Raw genomic sequence first — 22154 nt, forward strand, 5'->3', positions numbered from 1 at the left:
ATCAACTAAAATTTGAATAAGTCAATAGTCACCCTTATAAAATGAGATAACGACGCTGTTTGACCATAAAAAATATTTATATTTTTCTGAAATATTAATTTACTTCATTCATAAAGAAGAAAAAATGTTTAACGAAAAAGTTGAAAATGTGAAAACAACCTCCAACTTATTTTTACTTTTAATATTTTTAAAAATCTATAAAAAAAAAAAGATCAAATACAATTTTAATTTTTTCATTTTTGGCCGAACGCCTAGTAAACAATTTGATTCAACTTGTAGTTTCATTCTTTTTGGGGGTCAAAAACTTGTAATCAGATGTGACGTAAGTAACCAAAGAACCAAAGAAAAAAAGAAAAAAAGAAAAGAAGAAAAGAAGAAAGGAAGATGAGTTGAGCAAAGTGCGAAACGTGAGACAAACAGACGGCACACGTGAAACTCAAAGGACTCAAACTAAAAATAGAAAACAAAAGGAGAAAGCAGCCGAATAGGAAAACCCAAATATTAGCATTAAAATTAAAATACTTAGTAAAATCCAATTCCAAAAACTTCTCCCTACGAAAAATTCATTACCGTATTTCCCCCGTCTTTAGGGTTTGGAATCACTAGTATTTCCTCTCTTTTCCATGTCTAAATCTCACACATCGGAACCCTAATTAGCGATGGATGGAAGCGGCGTCAGTATAGGAGAACTGGTAGGGAGGGCGTCGACGTCGTATGAGGCGGCGGGAGGACGGCGGAGGTTTACGGTGGAGCTAAGACCGGGAGAGACTACAATTGTGTCGTGGAAGAAGCTTCATAAGGATACAACTAATAATAATAAGTCTAATGTTAATGGTGTCGGTTCTGGCTCCACCATGTCGGTTGGAGCTGCGGCGAGTGTTCAGCCTCCAGTGCCGCATCCGTCGCTCGAGGCGCGATTAGCCCCGGTAGGTTTCTCATTTGAGTTTGATCCTAATTCCCAGTTGTTTGGTTGTGTTAAATTTAGATTGTTTCTTTTTTGGCATCTCTCATTTGAGTTAATTTACTTGAATGCATAGTGTAAAATAGTAGCAAATGAGTTTCATTTCTCAGTATATTGTGTTGAAACTCAATTTTAGAAGAAATAACGCTCTAGTATCTGAGCTCATAAATATTTAAATTTATTATACTTGAGTGAGTTGTATATTTTGCAATTGTCGGTTAGGCTTCATGATTTGTAACTGGTGGGCGGAGAACATCTTATATATATATATATATAGAAATATTGGTGGGTGGAGCGAATGATTGGTTTAACATCCAAATATAGACAAGATCAAATGACACCATGTAACCAATTCATTTGTTTTGCATTGGAAATTTGAGATTACATTGTGAAATTCTTAATGGGAACTTGGAAGCTTTACTTCAGTGGCTTTGCTCACCTGTCTCAGTTCTTCCTGTTCTTGGATCTTTGTGTGAAACCAAAGCTAGAGTGCGTCCGGAATATGAAGGTGGTTTCTTCAGTGGAGCTATATCCAACAGTGTAATGGTTATATCTATAATACTCAGAGCTATACCCAAAGCATTGTCTTCTTATGTGATTTATTTATTAAGTATAGGTAATATTTGTCGTTAAAATGACAAAATATTTATAGTATTTTGTTGGGCTAGTAAAAGATTCTGGGAACTTAGAAGCTGTTTGGGTTGCTCGATGATGTTGTCCTAGGAGTGGTCTTCATGTAAAGAGTTGGGAAGATAGTCACTGTGACATGCTGTGTTCTTATGCCCTCTTTAAGGTGGAGTTCCCTTGTGTAATCCAGATGAATTGTCAAGCTGCAGAGCTTAATATTGTGCCTCAGTTCACACGTCTTTGTGATAAATTTGGTACGTTCTCAAAAACCGTGTAGCAGGGAAGAGGATTCCCTGATTCTTTCTTTCAAAGATTGCAAGAAATTCTATCTTTAGGTAGCTCTTACTCCTAGCCTAACATTTATTTACTTATTAAATTTGCTTGCATTTGTACAAAACTTGTAGTTCATAGCCTATTAGAGATCTTCTTGAAATTTGATTTAGTCATCTGATTTATGAGTCATGCGAAAATTGTATTACAGAAATTCGGGTTAGAACTATTCTTGACTCAATGGATGGGGATTGTTATGTAACAAAAGCTGTTATACTAAAAGAATTATAGCAAACAATGTAAATTATTGTTGTAATATTTTCTTTCTAGTTTTCCTTCTAAAAAAAATATTTTCTTTCTATTTTTTCCTACGTTAAAATTTTATCTATTTTTTATTGTTCAAAGTTCTGTGAATATGCAATGGTGTTAATAGAGGCATCCTTGAGGCACAATTATGCGTTGCTTTCAAACTGGGTTCTTTATAAGAAATGCAAGCTCACTTTGATTAGGCTCCAAGGTTTTGCAGTGTGCTGTCTTGGGTGTCATTAAATATTGAAAATATATGGGTAAAACATATATAACTTGGTTTTCTAGGGTTTGATCTGATGATTAATGGAACTCGAATGGACTATTACCTTATCTCAAACACCACGGAGGCAAAAATAGTTCACTGATTCTTTTTATCTGGCTAAACCTTAGTGGACAAAGTTGCTAGTGGGAGGTAGCATGTACCCAACAAATTAATCAAGGTGTGTGCAAGCTGTTCTAACCACCGTCCTTGCAAATACATACACATACACACTATAGCTTGTTTTTGGACAACTGCCATTTGATTTCAAGTGATGAGGTGCTTTCTTTTAAAAATATATCGGATAAGGATTGAATATTTTTTTAATCGTCAGGCTTAACAATCCAGATTGGGCATTTGAAGTATGAAAAAATTAGATTGTTTTGCCAAATCATCTCTTTATGTTGCCGCTCCTTTTCTTATCTTAAATCCAGCAGGTGGTGTCAAACCACAGTTGGTCTTGTAGGATCCGTGGAGTGTGCAGGCACAAAAAAAAAAAAAAAACAAGAAAAACCTCAAAACTTTTAAACTCGAAATGTCAACCAACTATAGCCTTTCCTTATCAACTCCATATACTTCCATTTGGTGATAATTATGATATTTGGTCAATACAGATGTAAAGTTACTTCGAAGCCTTTGGTTTTGGTAGATTGTTGCTTAAGACATACTTGACCATGCACTCCCAAAAGATGCTACCTTGGCTTAAATCAAGGCCGACACTGTAGAAACCAAAAGTTTTAAAGCCGAGTTCGTTAGTTAGAATAATGTAGGAGATCCAGTCTTTCATAGGCCCATGACACAGAAAACCGCCAATGAAGCTTGGGACTTATTTGAAGTGGAATATTAGGGGAATGATCGAATTAGGCAAAAGCAAGCTTGGAATATGAATAGGAACCTTGAAGTCATGGAGGAAAATGAGTCTATTAGCAAATACTCTAATATAATTTTCTTGATTGTCAACAAAATCCATTTCTTGGTGGAGGATTTCTAGGATAATAGTGGTGTGGGGAAGGTTCTAGAGACGCGTTGTAAAAGATTTGGATCTAAGATTTTCTCTCTTGAAGAGTCAAAGGATCTTAAATATATTTCGATTGCTGAGCTAATGTGTGTTGTTCAAGCTCAAGAGCAAATGAGCCTTCCCAGGCTAGGAAAAGCTAGTGAATGAGCCTTTCATGCACAAAACTAGCAAGGAAGCGTAGGTAGACAAAAATTTACTCAAAAATTGAATGATAAAATAGAAGGTTGTGATAACAAGAAACTATCTTACATTGCAAGCATTGTAAATAGACCACACACATGCAAAAATATTGTTGAGAATCTCTTATCGCCTCATGGTTTAGCAACCAGGACACACACAACATTGGCTCATTGACAGATAATTGGGAATGAGGATTTTTTGGAAGTGAAAGGTGAAGATACAGTTGAAGTTAAAACTTGTATTGGTATCGTATTTATTGCTGATGTGTTATTAGGGGTGTACATAGGTCGGGTTGATTTGGTTTTTCATTAAAATATAACCAAACCAACAATGTCTGTTTTCTAAATCTATAAACCAAATCAAACCAATATACAATCGGTTTTTATATTTCGGTTTTAATCATTTTTTTTTGGTTTTTTCGGTTTTTCGATTTTTTCTCGATTTTTTTACAATTATAATGTTATTGAAGAAAAAATTAAATTTTTTCACTAAAAAGGTAAAAAAAAAAAAAAACAATGGTCATAGAGTAGTTCCAATTAAAATTAAGTTTGCAAATTACTAAGACGTTTAAACTACTATCCCTCAAAGTAATATTATGTGGATATTCAGTGGTTCAATTTGTAAGTCACTAGTCACAATAGCTTGTCTGAAAGTTTCCTTCACATAAAATGTGAGTATAAAGATGAATGAAGAATTGGAGACAACTTATTAAAAAATTTAACTCCATAAAATAATTAACTATAACATAATTCCACAAGAAAAAAGAGAAAGAAGAGAAACAAACCTAAATCAAAACTTGACGAATGAGGAGAATGAGAAAAGTAAGTGAAAGTAAGATGAGGAAATAATGAGAACTCTCTGAAAACTTAGAAAGTAAAATGTAAAGTGAAGCAATTGAAGAATTATAAGTTTTTATATAATATTGGGTTTTGTATTAATCTGTTACTAATGGATAAATATTAGGGAAAAGGACAGCAATAGCACCTAAAACTAAAATAATATCATAAAAATAGCACTCAAAATTAAATACCCTATAAATAGCCACAAACTAATTTCACTAGCTAACCTTCACTGTCATACGCTTAAAAATAATCGAAAATGTTGTTAAAGTAACTTTCTCTTTCTTTCTTTCCTTTTCATTCACAATTTCCTTTCCATTCAAACTCCCAAACCTCTATTCTTTTACCTTTTTCAATACTTCAATTAATCTTTCTTATTCCATAAATTTTGTATAAAATCTCCAACAATCTGCATTCAATTAGCTTCCTATAATTTTTTCCCATTGTAAATTTGCTCAAAATTGATACAAAATAATGACTTCAACTTTAGTTTTAGTTTCAATAATGATAAAATAGGGAGGTCAGTGGATATCTGATGTTGAATTTAAGTGTATCAATGTGGTATAAAAGAGTATCAACTGAGTATAGGGATTGCATGTGCATGCAAAGAATTCCCTCTCCCTTTTTTAAGAGTATATCAATGTAGTATAAAAGTGTATCAATGTGACATAAAAATGTATTAAATGGGTATAAAGACTGTATATGCAGCCATAGGTTCCATTTTTTTTTTTTTTAAAAAAGTGTATCAATGTGGTATAAAAGTGTATCAAACTGGTATAAAAGAGTATCAATTGGGTATAGAGACTGTATGTGCATGCAAAAGTTCCTCTTCTCTCTTTTAAAAAATGTGTATCAATCTGATATAAAAGAGTATCTATTGGCATATTCTTTTTTTTTTTTAATCTTTACATGCATCAAAACATCTCCGACTCACCGTGGTTGAGTCAGCCTCTAAGAAGAACATCTCCGACTCACTGTGATTGAATCAGCCTCTGAGAAGAACACGGACCAAGATATGGCTTTTCTCTTACCTTGAGACCTCATTATTTTATTTTTTTCTTCTTCAAGTTTAAAGAACTATGACATTGCTTCAAGTACAAACCTGTATGTAATGATTCTGTAAAATAATCATCATTAACAATAAATTTGAGGTCAAAATTTATCGCTTTACCCGTTAATTTTAACTTTCCTTTATTTCCTATTTTTTTGCTTCATGTCCATAGTTTTCAATGCTCCAATGCAAGAAACAACAAATCAATTTTTGATATTGATCATAAAATACAGTAGATTGATTGATGCATAATAGAGGAGAAAAAAAGAAGATTTGAGAAAGTATATTTAGAAAAGAAAAGTGATTTAAGAGTAACAACTATAAAGAGCATTTAATTTCCTTAATTGTGTAAGGAGAGTGGTTTTGGGCTAAGTGGCTAAAAAAAGGAAATAAATTGAGCCGACTGGCTCCAATTGTCCATATTTTCATAGTGTGGGCCATTTCTTTTTAAAATGGTCAGTTCATGTCCTTTTCCCTAAATATTATAACTAAAGGCCCAAGAATATATATCTATTTTCTGAATATAAAAAAGTTATAAGTAATTAGAAAGTAGATTATAAGTAATATTTTTTTACGTATAAAAAATTAAAATTATATATGTATTATGTCGGTTCGGTTTAGGTTCGGTTTGATTTTATTTTGCTAATACCAAACCAAACCAAGAATGATTGTTTTTTTTTTTTGAACACCAAACCAATCAAACCAAACCATAACTCGGTTTTTTTTTCCTCGGTTTGGTTTGATTATCGGTTCGGTTTGACTTAACGGTTCGGTTTGTACACCCCTATGTGTTATATATACCTGAACTGAATCAAAATTTACCGACTTTTGGGTAAATCATGGAGAGGGGATATTCTCTTAAATTTTAGATAATATGTGTTATTTCTGATGGTGATGGAGCTGATTTATTGTGTAAAAATGAAAAGAAGAAAGTTTTTATCATTTAATGGAATTGGGTTAAAGCCTATGCAGTGTAAACTTGAGTGATTTAAACTTTTGGTGTAAACGATTTGGGCACTTCAATTAACAGGATTTAACCGACAAAAGAGGTAAAAATCTTGTTGAAAACATTTTGGAACTCGAAAGTTGACCTCGTGATTGTGATGCTTGTCAGCAAAGAAAACAAGTTAATTTCATTTCTAAATAGCCAAGCTTGGATGGCCTCTTAAAAGCTTCAACTTTTACACTAATGCCTGGGGATCTTTGTCAGTTCCATTAGTGAATGGTAACCGGTGGATCTATGCCAGTTCCATTAGCGAATTTTAGCCAATACTTTCTTCTCTTCATTGATGATTCATTCCGGAATGTGTTGGGCTGTTTTCTCAAAGCTAGAAATGAAGTTTATGCCATGTTTGAACAATTTAAAAGTTATATCAAACGAAAGCGAGATTGAAGATTAACCTCTTGAGATATGACAATAGTCCCGAGTATAATGCTAGTCAACTTAATAAGTTTCACAGAGATGAAAGAATCGGACACCAGTTATCACTTATACACCTCAACAAATTGGTAGAAGTGATAAAAGAAAATGACAATGATGGAGATGGCTAGGTAACTAATGTGTGAGAGAAGCTTACCAAAACATTTTTGGTAAGGGGTGATATTTCGGTGAGTGTTCAGGAAGTTATATGCAAAGGCTCTCTAGAGCAGAACTCCTTATGAGGCTTGGCCTGATTGAAGCCATATGTGCACCATCTCAGAGTATTTAGACATATTTGTTTTTATCAAGCTCCACAACAGAAGGGAGACGAGCTAGATAAAAGGCTTACTTTGTTGGAGGTAGCAGGTAGGGAGTAAAATAGTCGAATTGTATGCAAACTAGCCCCCTACACCATCATTATTTATAAAACTATTAGAAATATTCTGATGCATATATTAGTAGCTAAGCTACGGATAGGTAATTATAATTTTAGTATAAGAAAACTAGTCGCATGAATTAGAAAGGTAAAATAGCACCTTCCCATTAGGAGCAAGAAAGTTAAACCCATTGTTGAACTTGATTAACACGGCTTTTACTTCTATGTTTTGCTGATGCAATTTTCAACTCCTTTGTCTTAATTGTTTGTATTTATAGTTGTCTCTTGTTTTTTTAAGGTCATGCTATTTCTCTTCTTTTCACGTCTACATTTGTTTCTTTCTCTTCATCTATGCCCTTAATTTGCTAAAAGCAAGCATTTTATTTGTCTTCTTGTGCTTATGATCCCACAAATCTTGACGCGCTTCTATGCTTTTCTTCTTTGACAACACTTTTTTCGGATTATTTTAGATATTTTTCCAAGTCTATAGAGTCCTATTATGAGACACTGTTGAGCTGACAGGAGTCTTTATTTCCAAATCTTGTGGTATGGATCCATAGGTTTCCAAGAAAGATTTGTTTTTTGCGGGACAATGTTGAGCAGAGAGGAGTCTTTATTTCCAAATCTTATGGTATGGATCCATAGGTTTCCAAAAGATTTGTTTTTTGCGAGACATATAATATTGACGTCTGGGTCAGTTGGTGTTTCCTGCCTCCTTTTACTCTCCTGATAGCATCTCGCTTGTGGTGGAAATTTCTGTGTTGGTTTAGTCTCCAGTGGGAGATGCCATAGCAAGAGAAGTATTATTGTTCAGTTAGATCTTTGGAAGACAGAGGAGAAGATGCAGACGATGGGATGTTGCTCCAGTATCACTTATGCGTGCCTTATGAGAGAGAAATAGAAAAGTTTTTAATTTAGACAGGGTGGGGGGTGATGCCTTATGAGAGAGAAATAGAAAAGTTTTTAATTTGGACAGGGTGGGGGGTGACGTTGTAGAGAAGGTTTTCGTACACTTGAGAAACAACATTTTATCCCTTATTCTTTTTGGTGCCCTCATGAGGTCCCTGTAGCTATAGAAGATTGGGTATCATTTGTTGAAAATCATATTATTTTTGCAAGCTTTGCTACTTTTCGGTATACTTCTTATATGTGGGTGTTGTCTTGTTGTTTGTAAGATTTTATTACTTGATCAGAAAAAATTGTCCAAGTCACACATAACCTTTTTGTGCATTATCATCGTAATACATCCTTGTTAGTTATGCGCAAGGGAGAAAAGTTTGCCGCTGATTTTCTCCGTTGTTTTATTATTGAGAACGTGATGTCTCTTTATAGATGACGTTCCATTGTCTTCCTGTGAATCCTCCGGTACTATATGACTATGTATGGTGGCTAGTGGTGTTTTGGTCTTAGAAATAAGTCTTCAAAAGATTTCTATTGTTATCCTGTAAACTATGTGCTGTAGCATATAGGTCGGTTGGTGATCTCTATGGTTAAAATTATTTATTTCAAAGATCTTGTCTAACAAAGAACAAACTAGAAGGGGAAATAGTGAAATTTGCAGTGCTTTGGTCAAAATTGATGTTGCAGGCTTGCAGATCTACTGATACCACTTTGCTGCCCATGAATGATACTCATGCCTATGCTGCCGTGCTTGTTATGGATTGTTATCCATGATTCTATGGAGCATTGGTTTGCTAATTTGGGGACGTTTTTTTAAAAATAAATTTTATGCTTATATCAATGCCCTTTTAGGGACAACCTGCTGATAAGGAAGTCAAGGATGCACCTGCTGGAAATCGTTTAAATTCTGTGATAGAAAAGATTGAGCGCCTATATGTGGTATGCATTTTGTTGTTTACTCGTTATATATATGTTTTGTTATTTAATCATTATATGTTAGTAAACATTTTTATGCATTTATTTTGCACTTGATCTGCTAATTAACTATTATGCCTTTTAGGGCAAACATAGTGATGATGAGGAAGATCTTAATGATTTCCCTGATGACGATGAATATGACACTGAAGATTCTTTCATAGATGATACTGAGCTGGTTGGTCACTTCAAGTTCCTTAACTGTTTCTTTCTCGTACAAGTATCTATTATTTTGTATTGTATCCGAATGATTTTATAAGGCAGTAAATATTCTGCAACTTTGTATTGTATCCGAATGATTTTATAAGGCAGTAAATATTCTGCAACTTTGCGCAGGTGGCATTGATATGTCGTAGACAAAGTACTTATCACATTGTTTCTTGTTATGCAGGATGAATATTTTCAGGTTGATAACTCGGCGATAAAGCATGATGGTTTCTTTGTCAACCGCGGAAAGTTGGAGCGCATGTGAGTTTTTTTCTTGAGATTTTTAAATAGTATGACATGTGTAAATACCCCTTTATATAATTTAACCAATTGCTTGCCTTCAACCGACATTAGATTTAATATCCAGTGTAAAGTTTTTAAGTAACATCATATACCACCTAACAATCCACTATCCTATGTTTCAAGTGATTGGGATAATTATGACCCACGTATACTTTTAAGTTAATACATAAGAAATAGTTAATTCTCTTCCCCCCAATTCAAGTTCACTCCCAAAATCCGGTAATCGTTGCAAAACATTGATGTGTTTCCCTATACATGATAATCAACGTTCTTATTATGTCGTTTTCTTCGTCTCCTTAGGTTTAATTCGACTCTTGTATTCTTGTTTGTTCTTGATTATTGCTTTCTTATTTTTCTTCTCCTCATGTGCGAGTCTTCGTCTTTATCCTTTCACTTTAAGGTTTATGTCCCTTCTTATTTCTTTTGAACATTATTAGTTTGTACGCACCTCAAACGGGCTTGGACGAGGAGAAGAAAAAAAGTTTTTGGGAGTTTTTGGATGAGGTGGTAAGAGGTGTGCCTAACACCGAAAAGGTTTTCCTAGGAGGAGATTTCAATGGGTACAACGGGTCATCACCAAGGGGTTACGACGGTATGTATGGAGGCGTTGGTTTTGGGGAGAGGAACAAAAGAGGAGCTTTATTTTTGGATTTTGCTAGGTCTTTTTGGTTGATGGTGGAGAGTTCGAGCTTCCTATGAATGAGGAACACTTTGGTTACCTTCCGCAGTCTGGTGGCCAAGACTTAGGTAGACTTTTTACTCTTTAGGAGATGGGATAGAGGTTTTTGTAAAAACGGTAAGGCTATCTTGAGTGAGAATCTTTCGACCCAACATAAGCTTTTGGTGATGGATCTGGAGATCAAGAAGAAGAAGAAGAGTGTTGTGGATAATTGACCTACGGTCAATTGGGGTAGCTTGACTATGATCATTGCCTTGGAAGAGAAGTTGATGGATATGGGGGCTTGAGGGAGTAGTGAGATGCAGATAGTATGTGGGATAAGACTGTCAGTTGCATTAGGAAAACGGCTAGAGGGGAATTGAGTGTCTCGAGAAGTCGATTTGACAAGCGTCGAGGGGACTAATGGAGAAGTACAAGGGAAGGTGGAGGCAAAGAAAAGACTCACAGGAAGTTGGTAGATAGTACGACCGAGGAGGAGAAACAAATGAACAAGGAGTATAAGATGGCTAGGAAGGAGGCTGAGTTAGTGATTGCTGCGGCTAAAACAACGTTCGAAGGCTTGTACGGAGAATTAGAGAGGAAAGAAGGAGATAATACGATATAAAGTTCAACCAAGGTTAGGGGGTAGAGGACCCGTGACCTTGACCAAGTGAAGTGCATCAAAAGTGAGTACGACAAAGTATTGGTGGTGGGAGGTACTCATTAGGAAAAGATGACAGTTATGTACTTCCATAAGCTCTTGAATGAATGGGGACAAAGGCATTGTGCCGGGGACTTGGACCACTCAGGGAGGCACTGTAATTATGGTTATTGTAGGTGTAAAAAGGTTGAGGAGGTTAAGGATGCTATTCGTAGGATGGACAGGCATAGAATGTTGGGCCTAATGGGATTATGGTGGATTTTTGGAGAAGCACAAACAGGGTAGGTGTGGAGTCATTTTCAAGACGATGAAGATGTTCGGAGCTTGGAGATGGAGTACGAGGATCCCATTGTAAAAGAACAAGGGTGACATTCAGAATTGCAACAATTATAGGGGTATCAAGTTAAGTCACACTGTGAAGGTTTGGGAAAGGGTGGTGGAGTTGAGGTTGAACTAGGCTGTGACTTGTTTTGATAACCAGTTTAGATTCATACTAGGATGGTCGGAGACAAGTCATTCATCTTATGTTTGAATATTATAGGGAAAGGAAGAACATATATGGTGTTCATCGATCTACCGAAAGCTTACAACAAAGTCCTCAAGGAGGTTTTATGGAGGTGCTTGAAGGCTAGAAATGTTCCTGTGGCATGCACTAGGTCGATTAAAGACGTGTACGACGAACCCATGTCTTGGATAATAATCGCGAGGAGACTCGGAGCACCTTCCCCTATTGATGTGGTTGCATTCGGGATCGACCCTTAGCCCATTTTTATTTGCCTTGGTAATGGATGTATTGATGTGACAAATTTAAGTTGAGGTGCCATGGTCTATGTTATCTATGGATGACGTAGTTTTGATTGACGAGACCCACAGAGGAGTTAATGCTAAGTTGTAGGTTTGGAGACAGACCCTAGAGCCTAGAGTATTTAGGTAGAGTAGGATCAAGACGAAATATTTGGAGTGCAAGTTCAGTGAGGTGAAGCATGGGGCTGACATGGTAATGAAGATTGATTCTCGGTCCATTCAAAAAGGAGATAGTTTCAACTATCTTGGTTTTAGGATACATGAAAATAGAGAGATTGACGAGGTTGTCACTCACCGTATTGGCGCAGGGTGAATGAAATGGAGGCTCGCATTTAGCGTATTGTGTGATAAGAAGGTGCCTCCTAAACTTAAAGACAAATTTTATAAAGTAGTGGTTAAACTAGCTATATTGTATAGGGTGGAGTGTTGGCCGTAAATGGGTATACACAGTGAAATTCCAACCAAGTGGGAGATTGAGAGATATAAAGCAAGGTTAATGAGGATGCTGCGATGGATGTGTGGGTTTATTAGGAGAGATGGATTATAAATGAGGTTATCCGAGACAAGGTGGGAGTGACTTCGGTGGAAGACAAGAAGCGGGAAGCGAGGTTGAGATAGTTCAAACATGTGATGAGGAGGTGCACGGATGCCCTAGTGCGGAGGTGTGAGAGATTGACCTGAATGGATTCAGGCGAGGTAGAGGTGGATCGAAGAAATATTGGAGGGAGGTGATTAGACATTACATGGAATAGTTATAACTTACCTAGGAGTTAGGACATGCCCTTATATAGGAAGTTGTGGAGGACGCAAATTAGGGTTGGAGGTTAGTAGGAAGGAGTGTGTTCGAGTGTGTCCATGCTAATAATAGGTAGGAGTATGTTCAAGTGTGTCCATGCTAATAGGTAGGAGTGCGTTGTTTTGTTATCCGTGCTAGTAGTCGTAGTGCTATGCTTCTTGTGTTTTTTTTTGGGGAGTTTTGGTGAGTTTGAGGTTTTGGTAGATCGATTGTAGTATTATTTTGTGGTAGTCTTGTTTCAGTATCTATATGTTGTTTTGTTACTACCTATTGTTTCTTGTTCTTATATTATGTCTTTTTCTAGACTGGTTTTATCTTGAGCCGGGAGTCTATCGGAAACAACCTCTCTACCTCACTGTAATGGTACGGACTGCGCACTCTACCCTCTCCAGACCCCACTGCGTGGGAATATACTGGGTATGTTGTTGTTGTTGAGAATTAGCACTGTTGTATTCTTCAGCATTCCTTAATGCTGGCCACCTCCAAAAATTATAAGGTGGTAAGTTAGACTAAACGTTACAGAGAACCTAAGAAATCTACCAGCTCATCTACTTCCTCTATACAGTTTGTGTTACACCAAAAAAGCAAAGACCCTAAACAGTTCCATTTCACTTTGGGGATTCTTTTCTACTCTTCTCTCATTCCGTCCAAACAATTTTGTTCCTCCTTTTGTTTGTTCTACCTCTTTTTTATATTTTAAATCTTTATTCATCATATTTTAGTGATGTTTAATTAGAATTGTTGGGAAATTGCCAGAAGGGAATGTGAAACTTTTTTTTTTTCTGAAGACAAGTAGCTTGCATATTGCAAAGGAGAAAATGCCAAGCACCAAGCTGTGGTGCTAATAGGGTAAAAACCTACACGCTTGCATTGAGTCAAGGAAATCTGACATACCATCATATTCTTTATAAATTATACCTAAATGCCTATAGCCATAAACAAGTGAAGTTAAGCTGTTGTACACTAAATGACTTTCCTTTCAAGACACAGTTCATTGATTTCCTTCTGTGAGGAGATCTCCCCAGGTTGCAATTTTGAAAGTGTTTACTTTTGTTTAAACCAAGTAGTGGCCAACTGCTGGTTTTCTATGTTATAAACCTGCACATCTCTTTACCTATGAAATTCTTTTTCCTTGCCCAACTGAGAAGTCTTTCTATGAGAAAATTTTGGTTGTAGAGGAGGTTGAGTTCCCATTTGCTATATGGCCTCCAAGTGTTCCGAGGAAGGTATGCTTTTTTACTTGGCTAGGCACTAGAGGGGTGATTTTCATAGCGGAAAATCTTAGAAAGCGGAAGGTTGTCTGCGTTATTTGGTGCCTCATGTGCAAGGAGATGGGCGAAGATGTGAATCAACTTCTTCTACATTGCGGACTTTCCACAAGATTATGATGGGATATGTTTAGATGGTTTCACACTTCTTTGGTAATGCCAAGAACTGTGAAATGTCTGACTCTTATTTGGAAGAGTATGAGAGGAGGGAGAAGACAAAGGGCTGAACATGGTTCTGATTGCATTAATGTGGGTAGTTTGGGGGGAGAGAAATAAGAGAGCTTTTGAAGGTGTAGAGTCGAGTTTCTTGCTGTTGAGGAGTAGTCTCCGCTCCCTTATTTTCTTTTGTTGTGAACAAAAAGTTCCTTTTGCTTAGAGGATTGGATGGAGTTTGTAGAGAATCATATCTTGGAGTCTTGATCTTTTGGTATAACCTTTGTATACGTCCGTCTTGGTCATGTTTGTGAATGAAAATACTGTTACTTGATCAAAGTAAAAAAGTTATGTTTTCTCCCGTGATTTAGGAATTCTGATTTATATTTCTTTCGGGACTTTCGTTTAGCTTCCTTATACTGATACAGATGCCCTTATTCTCTCCCTCACCTATCAAAAATAGTGGTGATATGATGTTCATAACACTATTGAATCTGTAATTATCACTGCAAAATGGAAAGGATTTATTTGCTTATTTTTCTCAGATATGAAAACTGAATACTTCTTTGCATTTGGTTTGTCATTTCATTTGGGCGCTTCTAACTGACATGATTTTCTGTTAGTGAACCAGTTTCACCAAAGAATCATCAGCCAAAAAAGAGGAGAAGAAAAGATCTGGCAAAAAGCCATTTTGGGGATGACGATGGACATAATCCAAGTAAACCTGCAAAAGTCGGAAAAAAGGCTGTGAAACCAGTACCAGTTGTTAGTGAAACATCTCATCCATCTCATGGTGTTGCTTTGCAAAATGTATCCCATGAAGAAAAATTCCCGAATCAGTTGAATGTTTCTGCAGTACCAATAACAAAGAAAGCTGCAGATACCCAAAATATGTTGGATCCATCTCCATCAGCAGCTTTGCGTGGCAATTCTGCACAAGAAAAAGACCTTGTCCAGCAGAAAAGTGGAGTTACCCAATCCAAGAATCTAGGAGACAAATCAAAATATGGTTCTGAAATATCTGGGATCTCAATTCCGATTCAGAGGCTACATGACAAAAGTTCTTATGCTCAAGAGAAATCTATTGTTGGAAGCTCAGTAAACATTTCTGACGTAACAGAAGTGTCTGTTCAGCGCCGTGATGAAAAGTTTAATGTGAGTGGCTTTGAGGGCAAGAACGCAGCTCAGATGATGGTGAGTTGTTTACTCTACTCTTCCTGCAATAGTGAGTTTCTTTGCTGTCTGCCAGATATTTGATTTCATGAATCATTTCTTTGTGGTATATTTTTAATAACTGTGGTGTTCGGGCTAACTTGCGTGCACCTCGACTAATTCCACGGGACACCTACTGCCACCCACCACAATAGGTACCAGGTAACTGTGTCCACCAAGGCTAAGACAAATGGGACATGGGAGGCATCACCTAGTGATTTTGGCCCTTCTGGGATTTGAACCTGAGACCTCATGGTTCTCAATCCACTTCATTGACCAATAGGCTGCACCGTTGGGTGTTATTTCTCCATGTTATTTATAAGTTGACTTCTAATGGTTGCTTGAGAACATTGCTATGTTTTTACTATGTTTTAACTCTGCTATCATCTGTGTTTACTATGTTTAGGTGATCACACGTTATTGTTACGATTCCTTGCATATATAGCCCTTCACTGCTTTTGTATGAGTTGCATGTTTTTCTTCACTGCGATTTTCCCTTTCTATTGCTACTTTGATTTGCTTCACTTGAGTCTAGGGTCTTTCGGAAATAACCTCTCTACCTCCAAGAGGTAGAGGTAAGGTCAGCGTAAACTCTATCCTCCCCAGACCAGACCTCACTTATGGGATTTCACTGGGTATGATGTTATTGTTGTTGCTTGAGAACATTGCTGAAGGCAACTTTTTTCTAGTAGGTCATTGTTCGAAGTAGGGATAACACTTGTTAATGACCTGGTGAAAGCTTTGTAAATGCTTACAGCGAAGTAGAGCTGCGCCTATTATGAGCCAATACTATGAAAAGATGCTAGAAAAAACATGCTGCTGATCTTTCCAAAATCAAACCATTTTTCTCTGAAAAGATACTCTCACAGTCCCAATTTATGTGACACTATGTCAGGATAACATATAAGGAATCGGTAGCAACCTTACAATAGATGAAAAGGGAAAAATTTAACTCTCTTTAGCTAGTTTGAAAGAGAATGACATCTTTTTAATTTAGTAACAACAATTTAACTTTAAAATTTTTCATTTTACCCTTAATGAGATGTTTTATAGCCACAAAAATCTCTGGCTTATTTCCGACCACATGTTTCAAAAGTTTTTCTTTCATTCTTAAATTTCATGCCTATTCAAACACCTTCACATAAATGGGGAAGGAGGGAGTAAGTACTAAATAGGCTGTCACGTTAACAAGTTTGTAAGTGTTAAGAAAATGGACCTTAGACCTAACTCAACCCAAAAGCTAGAGTTGAGGATTGTCCATACTACTGTTTATACCCTCAACAGATGCAAGTTTCTGACATCCTCTCAGGACTAGGACTTGGAGTATGGATAACATTACGTAGGGGCTCTACATTAGGTAGACCAATATGAAGGAAGGGTTTGGCATGAGAAAAGCATGGATCTTCTGTGCTCTAACAACTTAAACGTTTAGATGTGATGGTCACACAATTCAACATGGTATTTGATAAAACAGAGGTTCTGGTTGCTGTCCATCATCAAAAATAATTTTTTCGTGCTTTGATAACATGATAAACATATATAATAATCAAGGTGACCTTCTAATGGTCTACAAATCCTCCTGACTCAGTCAGTTTGACCTACAGCTGCCATTAATTTTTAAGTAGTAGTTAAAATGAAGGTGTAAGCATACATAACAGTCAAGAAGACCTCTAGTTCTAGCAAGTTCGTGTTTCCTCTCTACTCAGCTGGTTTGGCTTGGATCTCAGATATGACCGTTCAATTCTGCACCATATAAGATTCAGAGACATGTATGGTGTAGGGTTAAGCAGTCATATCTGAGATTCCCAGTAAGCTTTTATTTTGCTGTTACTGACACTCAGGTGCTTCCTAAAAACTATACAGAAAGTTCCCGCCATGCAGAGAAAGGAAGGATCTAGTGGTAGACCAAAAGGTACAATGCTTGAGAAGGCCATCAGGGATTTGGAGAAGATCGTTGCAGAATGTATGCTCAAAACCTCTGACATATGTTTCTCTAGCCGATGACAATTCATTTTCTTATACATTGGTCATCTATTTAATTTTGAAAGTTCCACAGTAAAACCGAGGTTCAGTTTTTTTTTGTATCTGATGATAATTCGTTTTCTTTTATAATGGTCATTTATTTCAATCTCAAAATATCACAGCAAGGCCACCGAATATGGAGGTTCAGGATGCTGATAATTCATCTCAGGCTATCAAAAGGAGGTTACCACCTGAAATAAAGCAGAGGCTGGCTAAAGTTGCCAGATTAGCGGTACAGACTAAGCTATATGGTCTAGTTAGTTCTATCGTTTTGGTTGACATATTAACTTATATTCCATAAAATGTACTTAGCCAATCCAAATATTTCCGTTGATGGTTGCAGCAAGCTAGTCATGGAAAAATATCCAATGAGTTAACTAATCGTTTAATGAGTATTGTCGGCCACTTGATACAGCTTCGCACATTGAAGGTACTTTTGTGTTTCATTTGAATGTTCTAGATAAAGTTTATTATCATATTGACATTGCAGCATGTTCAAGCTATATTTATTTGAGTTTTCTGACTCTATTTATTTCATAAATTGTGCAATATCTCAATTTTGTTATGCAGATCTGTGAGGTTGTAACAGGAATTAATTGTAGTGATGATTTCTTTCTCTATTTTGGTGGCATATCTTCATTAGAAGACATATGTACAATCGTGTAAAGCATAATATTAAAGCAATCATAGTAGTTAAGTTGGAAGAGACATAGAACCATATCCGTTGCCTAATGTGACCCATTGCTGAATCTGTTACTTTGAAGAGCTCAAGACCAGCCTGATCTCTCATATAATTGCTATTGTGTACTGCTGACAATGGCTCTTACGTATCACATTACTAACTTGGTTAATTTGTGTGGAAACCTACAATGTCGAAATTCCCAACATCAGCTTTAGTAATTATGTGGCTAATAGCTTCTCAATATTTATCACTTTTTTTAGAGAATGGTTTCTTTGTATTCACACAAAACACTCATCATCCAAAAAATGATGAATTGGAAGCGTACATCCCACAAAGTGGTGGGTACACCCCCAGCAAGGTATTCTTACAATTTTCCTATAAAATCTAATAATTCTATTGTCTCCCCTGTCAACTCTTGTTTGCACCACAAAAATAGAAGGCTTATGCACTTCATCTTAACTCTTCTGTATGCTGATCTTCTGATCTTCAAAGCACCTATCGTTCCTTTCCCTCCAAAGGTCCACCATATGCATGCTGGAATTGTTTCCCGCCAATCTTCTTCTCTCCCTCTTTTACCAAATCCTGGTCAGTTCTCCAGCAACTCTAGGGTTGTCTTAGGCATCACCCAAGTGACTCCAAAAATGCACAAAAATATGTTCCATAGGCTTGTGGCAGTACTGCAATGTAGGAACACGTGATAGTTAGATTCTGCTTCCTGCTCACACATAAAGCATCTAGAACATATCTTCCATCCTCTCGTCTGCAACCCTCATGAGTGAGGCATGCTTTCCTGCACACTAACCAAGTGTGAAACATGATACTTTAGGGGAGCTTCTGGCTAGCTTCTCAATATCCATCACTTTCCAGCCATTATCCCGCATTCTCTTTCTAACACTTGAAGCAACACTCAAAAACATTATTTTACTTTGAATTTGAACAATCTACGTTCTAGAGTGACTTGTTGCAAAATCTTAGCGTGTGTCTTACAATATCTATAGATGTTTTCATGAGCTTTTTATGGGACGAGGAAATGAATGCTTAGGTAAAGACCTACGAGTATTGTATTTTGGTTGAGAAATCTGAAGGAGAGTACAAGTGTTTTAAGAAAATTTGGAAGAGAAATGCTAGGCAAATCTAGTTTCTTGGCTGAATATTATAAAGTGCTTTCAAGTTATGTCTGATGCAGACACCCAGTTGTACACTTACATATTCTTCGTAGCCTCAATCTGTGGCAATTAACATTGGATTTCTTTTCTCACATGTTTCCTTCCTAACTTGCACAAGCTTGCGCCATGCTAGAGAAATTTATGATGGTTTATGTCTATGTTCACATATATAAGGTTTTATCTTTTCCGTTACTAATGCTTCAAGTCATAGGTGGTTTTGCTCCCCATCACTGTCTCAGAAATTATGATGCATCTAATATGTTTCTGGCTGCAGAGGAACTTGAAAATCATGGTCAGTATGGGGCTGTCAGCAAAGCAAGAGAAAGATAACAGGGTTCAGCACATAAAGAGGGAGGTTGCTGAGATGATTAAGTTGCGGATTCCATTGATGAAATCAAAGGTATGACTAATATTATGCTTATTCTTTACCATGAGTGCATGTTATCTCTGCCAGAATTTGGGGGATTCAAGCCTTCCTGTGAAGTTGCCATTGTTCCTTAATGGTCAGAAAAAAGAGAGTTTCATTTTTGTAGAAGTGTATGTTTCAATAGGAATTCTCAAACCAAGTTGCGCTCCCTCAGGTTATGAGATGGTTTTATGAAAAAACTACAAAATATCTTTTTATTGATGTTTGGCGTGTGTTTGCAGTTACTTGAACAACAAGCTGGAGCTTCTGATGACTTCCAAGAAGCGAGTGCTGAAGAGAAAGAAGCCTTTAAGAGAAAATACAGCATGGATTTTGCAATAGAAGACAAAATGTGTGACCTTTATGATCATTTTATTGAGGTAAGTTTACCCCTCCCATCCGAATCCCAACCCCCACCTCAAAACAAAAATGTCCTTGACAAGATTGCTTCTTACTGGAAACAGTTCGTGCTGGAGATTTACCAAGTCTTTACTTGTAGGGCCTGGATGAAGATGCTGGTCCACAAATCAGAAAGTTGTATGCAGAGGTAAGGGGACATACAAATTTTGCTATTTCTTGGAGTAAGAACCTCATTTTGCATGGTTGATCTTCCCTTTTTTATTTTTTATTTTATTTTTTTATTTTTTAGATCTACATTTTCCATTGGGCAATCTAGGAAATTTTAGTACTAGATGCAAACTAAATTCCAAGTGTATCTGAAGGTAGACTGTAGATCAGAAAACAGTTATCGGTTTATGTAAGAATCTGTTTTCTATTGTAGTGGTCGATTATCGGTGTATTTTCTTCTTAGCTCCATTAAATAAAATTTTGCACTGCTTAACTCTGATGTATGTACAGGATTTTGGCCACAATATGAATTAGGACCTGCTTTGACATTTGGGGGTTTCCAAGGTCTTCCTAGTTTTCCCTGTGATAATTGTTCTGTTTTTTCATGCAGCTTGCAGGATATTGGCCAAATGGATTTATGGACAACCATGGTATTAAACGTGCTATATGTAGAGCAAAAGATAGGAGGAGAGCAGTGCATGCACGGCGGAAGGTAAAATGTCCTGTTTAATCTTTATTTCCTCTTTGTTTTTAGTTCATAATTCATTTTGTCCAGTAGCTTTTAACCCGTGATCTTGCATTCACAGTGGATCTCTGTTTTAGGTAAATGTATAGGCTTATCAGTCTATATCTGAATACTGTCTGAGATTCTATTAAGAATTTGAATTTCATATAATAATCAGTCATTCTCATCGTCTTCTCTTGATGAATTACACGAAAATGCAATTTCAAGCCTGTGGCAAGAAAGTTCATTTGTGTTTTTTATGTAGGACGGCGAGAAAATTAGGAGGAACAAGTTAGTAGCCACAAAGTTAGAAGATACTAGTAGAGCAGATGCTGGACCTATTGCTCAGTCAGTGCTTAGCCAAGAAAAGATTGTGGTTGATCATTCTTCAACTTCAACAAACAAAGCAGTATCCAGTACTGCATCAGTAAATGTTTCTTCACGAATTCCTGTTTCCCTAGCTAATGGTTCTGATGTGGATCGTCTAAAGCTGGAGAAACTAAAGGCAGTTTCTGGCAGCTCTGTTGATCCACGAGGAATAGATGCAGTGCCAAAAAAGAAAATAAAAAGGAAACAAGAGTCAGAATCGGGTGACAGTCAGTTTCACAGCGAGAAGCTGACTTCCGCACAGACAGAGGAGAAGAACAAAACCAACAAGCATACTGCTTGTCCTCCTCCGAAACCAAATAATGTTGCGCCCTCTAGCTTTGAACAGCTGACATGATGTAAGTTCTGCCTTTCGTGGCTTCACTGATTGCCCCTCCTTTCTAGTTCTGTAAGTATATAGTTGTTTAACATAGCGCATTACTGATAAGAAACCAGGTTACTTGTTTTGGAGCTACAGCTGAAGGCACATTTAGTTTCATCATGAAGGCAAAAAGTTAGAAAATTGTTTCTTTTTGGCACACTGGCAGCAAGGCTCTCCGCTGGGGCATTTTGATGCTAGTTTTTATAGACTGGAAATTGCTCTCTTCATTTAGTTCATTTTGATAGCAGCTAAAATCCTGGTTGGATACCACACAAATCCACAATACTTTCTAGAAAACAAGCAAAATTATTATGTTTTGGAAAACAAAATTAACAGAAAATTTGCCTGCGCTCCACTTCCATGGAAATATACACACCAAAAGCAAATTTTAAATGAAATCAACAGAGTCCATACTTGTTTTATGGTCTAAGAAAAAAGGATCTGGTATGCAGCAACGAGAAGTGCACAGTTTTATGTGATGCACTTGTAGCTTATTGAGAGTACTCACAAAAGTTAAGATAGGATTTAACATTAATTTGAAATTTTGATCACTAGAAAAATGAAGCTTTACTAGCAATTTTACCGTGCTATGCAATTGATATTTGATCCCATTAATAGAGTTGCAAGGAGTTACGAAGTTCATTAAGAAAAAGGAAGACTGAAAAGAAATGGAAATCAAAGTGGCATTATAAACATATTCGTTTAACGAGCTAAAATATCCAATTAGGTATTGTCCTGCATACAGCTATTTTCTTGATATTGTGAAAACATGTTGCAAGGTAAGCAATATTACTAGTTTAGGTGGTTGCCA

The 22154-nt window shown here is 36.6% G+C and overlaps 1 protein-coding gene across 1 annotated transcript; it reads left to right on the forward strand.

Annotated features, from left to right (window-relative positions):
• Positions 1-405: 405 nt before the first annotated feature.
• On the forward strand, positions 406-21500 carry LOC107867772 (ubinuclein-1). The gene is made up of 13 exons (XM_016714176.2): positions 406-926; positions 9063-9149; positions 9271-9363; positions 9577-9653; positions 14659-15229; positions 17111-17210; positions 17392-17501; positions 17613-17699; positions 19392-19517; positions 19766-19903; positions 20023-20070; positions 20482-20583; positions 20861-21500. Exons 1-13 carry the CDS (start codon positions 660-662, stop codon positions 21317-21319), a joined length of 2265 nt encoding a protein of 754 aa, XP_016569662.1. The 5' UTR covers positions 406-659; the 3' UTR covers positions 21320-21500.
• The last annotated feature ends 654 nt before the right edge of the window (positions 21501-22154 follow it).

The sequence above is a fragment of the Capsicum annuum genome, chromosome 4, assembly GCF_002878395.1.
Source record: "Capsicum annuum cultivar UCD-10X-F1 chromosome 4, UCD10Xv1.1, whole genome shotgun sequence".
Lineage (NCBI taxonomy): Eukaryota > Viridiplantae > Streptophyta > Magnoliopsida > Solanales > Solanaceae > Capsicum > Capsicum annuum.

Excerpts from the sequence above, each read along its gene's own strand:
- LOC107867772 (XM_016714176.2), top strand. The coding sequence starts at position 660 with ATGGATGGAAGCGGCGTCAGTATAGGAGAACTGGTAGGGAGGGCGTCG. Across the intron at positions 9,364-9,576 it reads TCATAGATGATACTGAGCTG|GATGAATATTTTCAGGTTGA; the intron begins GTTGGTCACTTC and ends CTTGTTATGCAG. Across the intron at positions 9,654-14,658 it reads CGCGGAAAGTTGGAGCGCAT|TGAACCAGTTTCACCAAAGA; the intron begins GTGAGTTTTTTT and ends ATTTTCTGTTAG.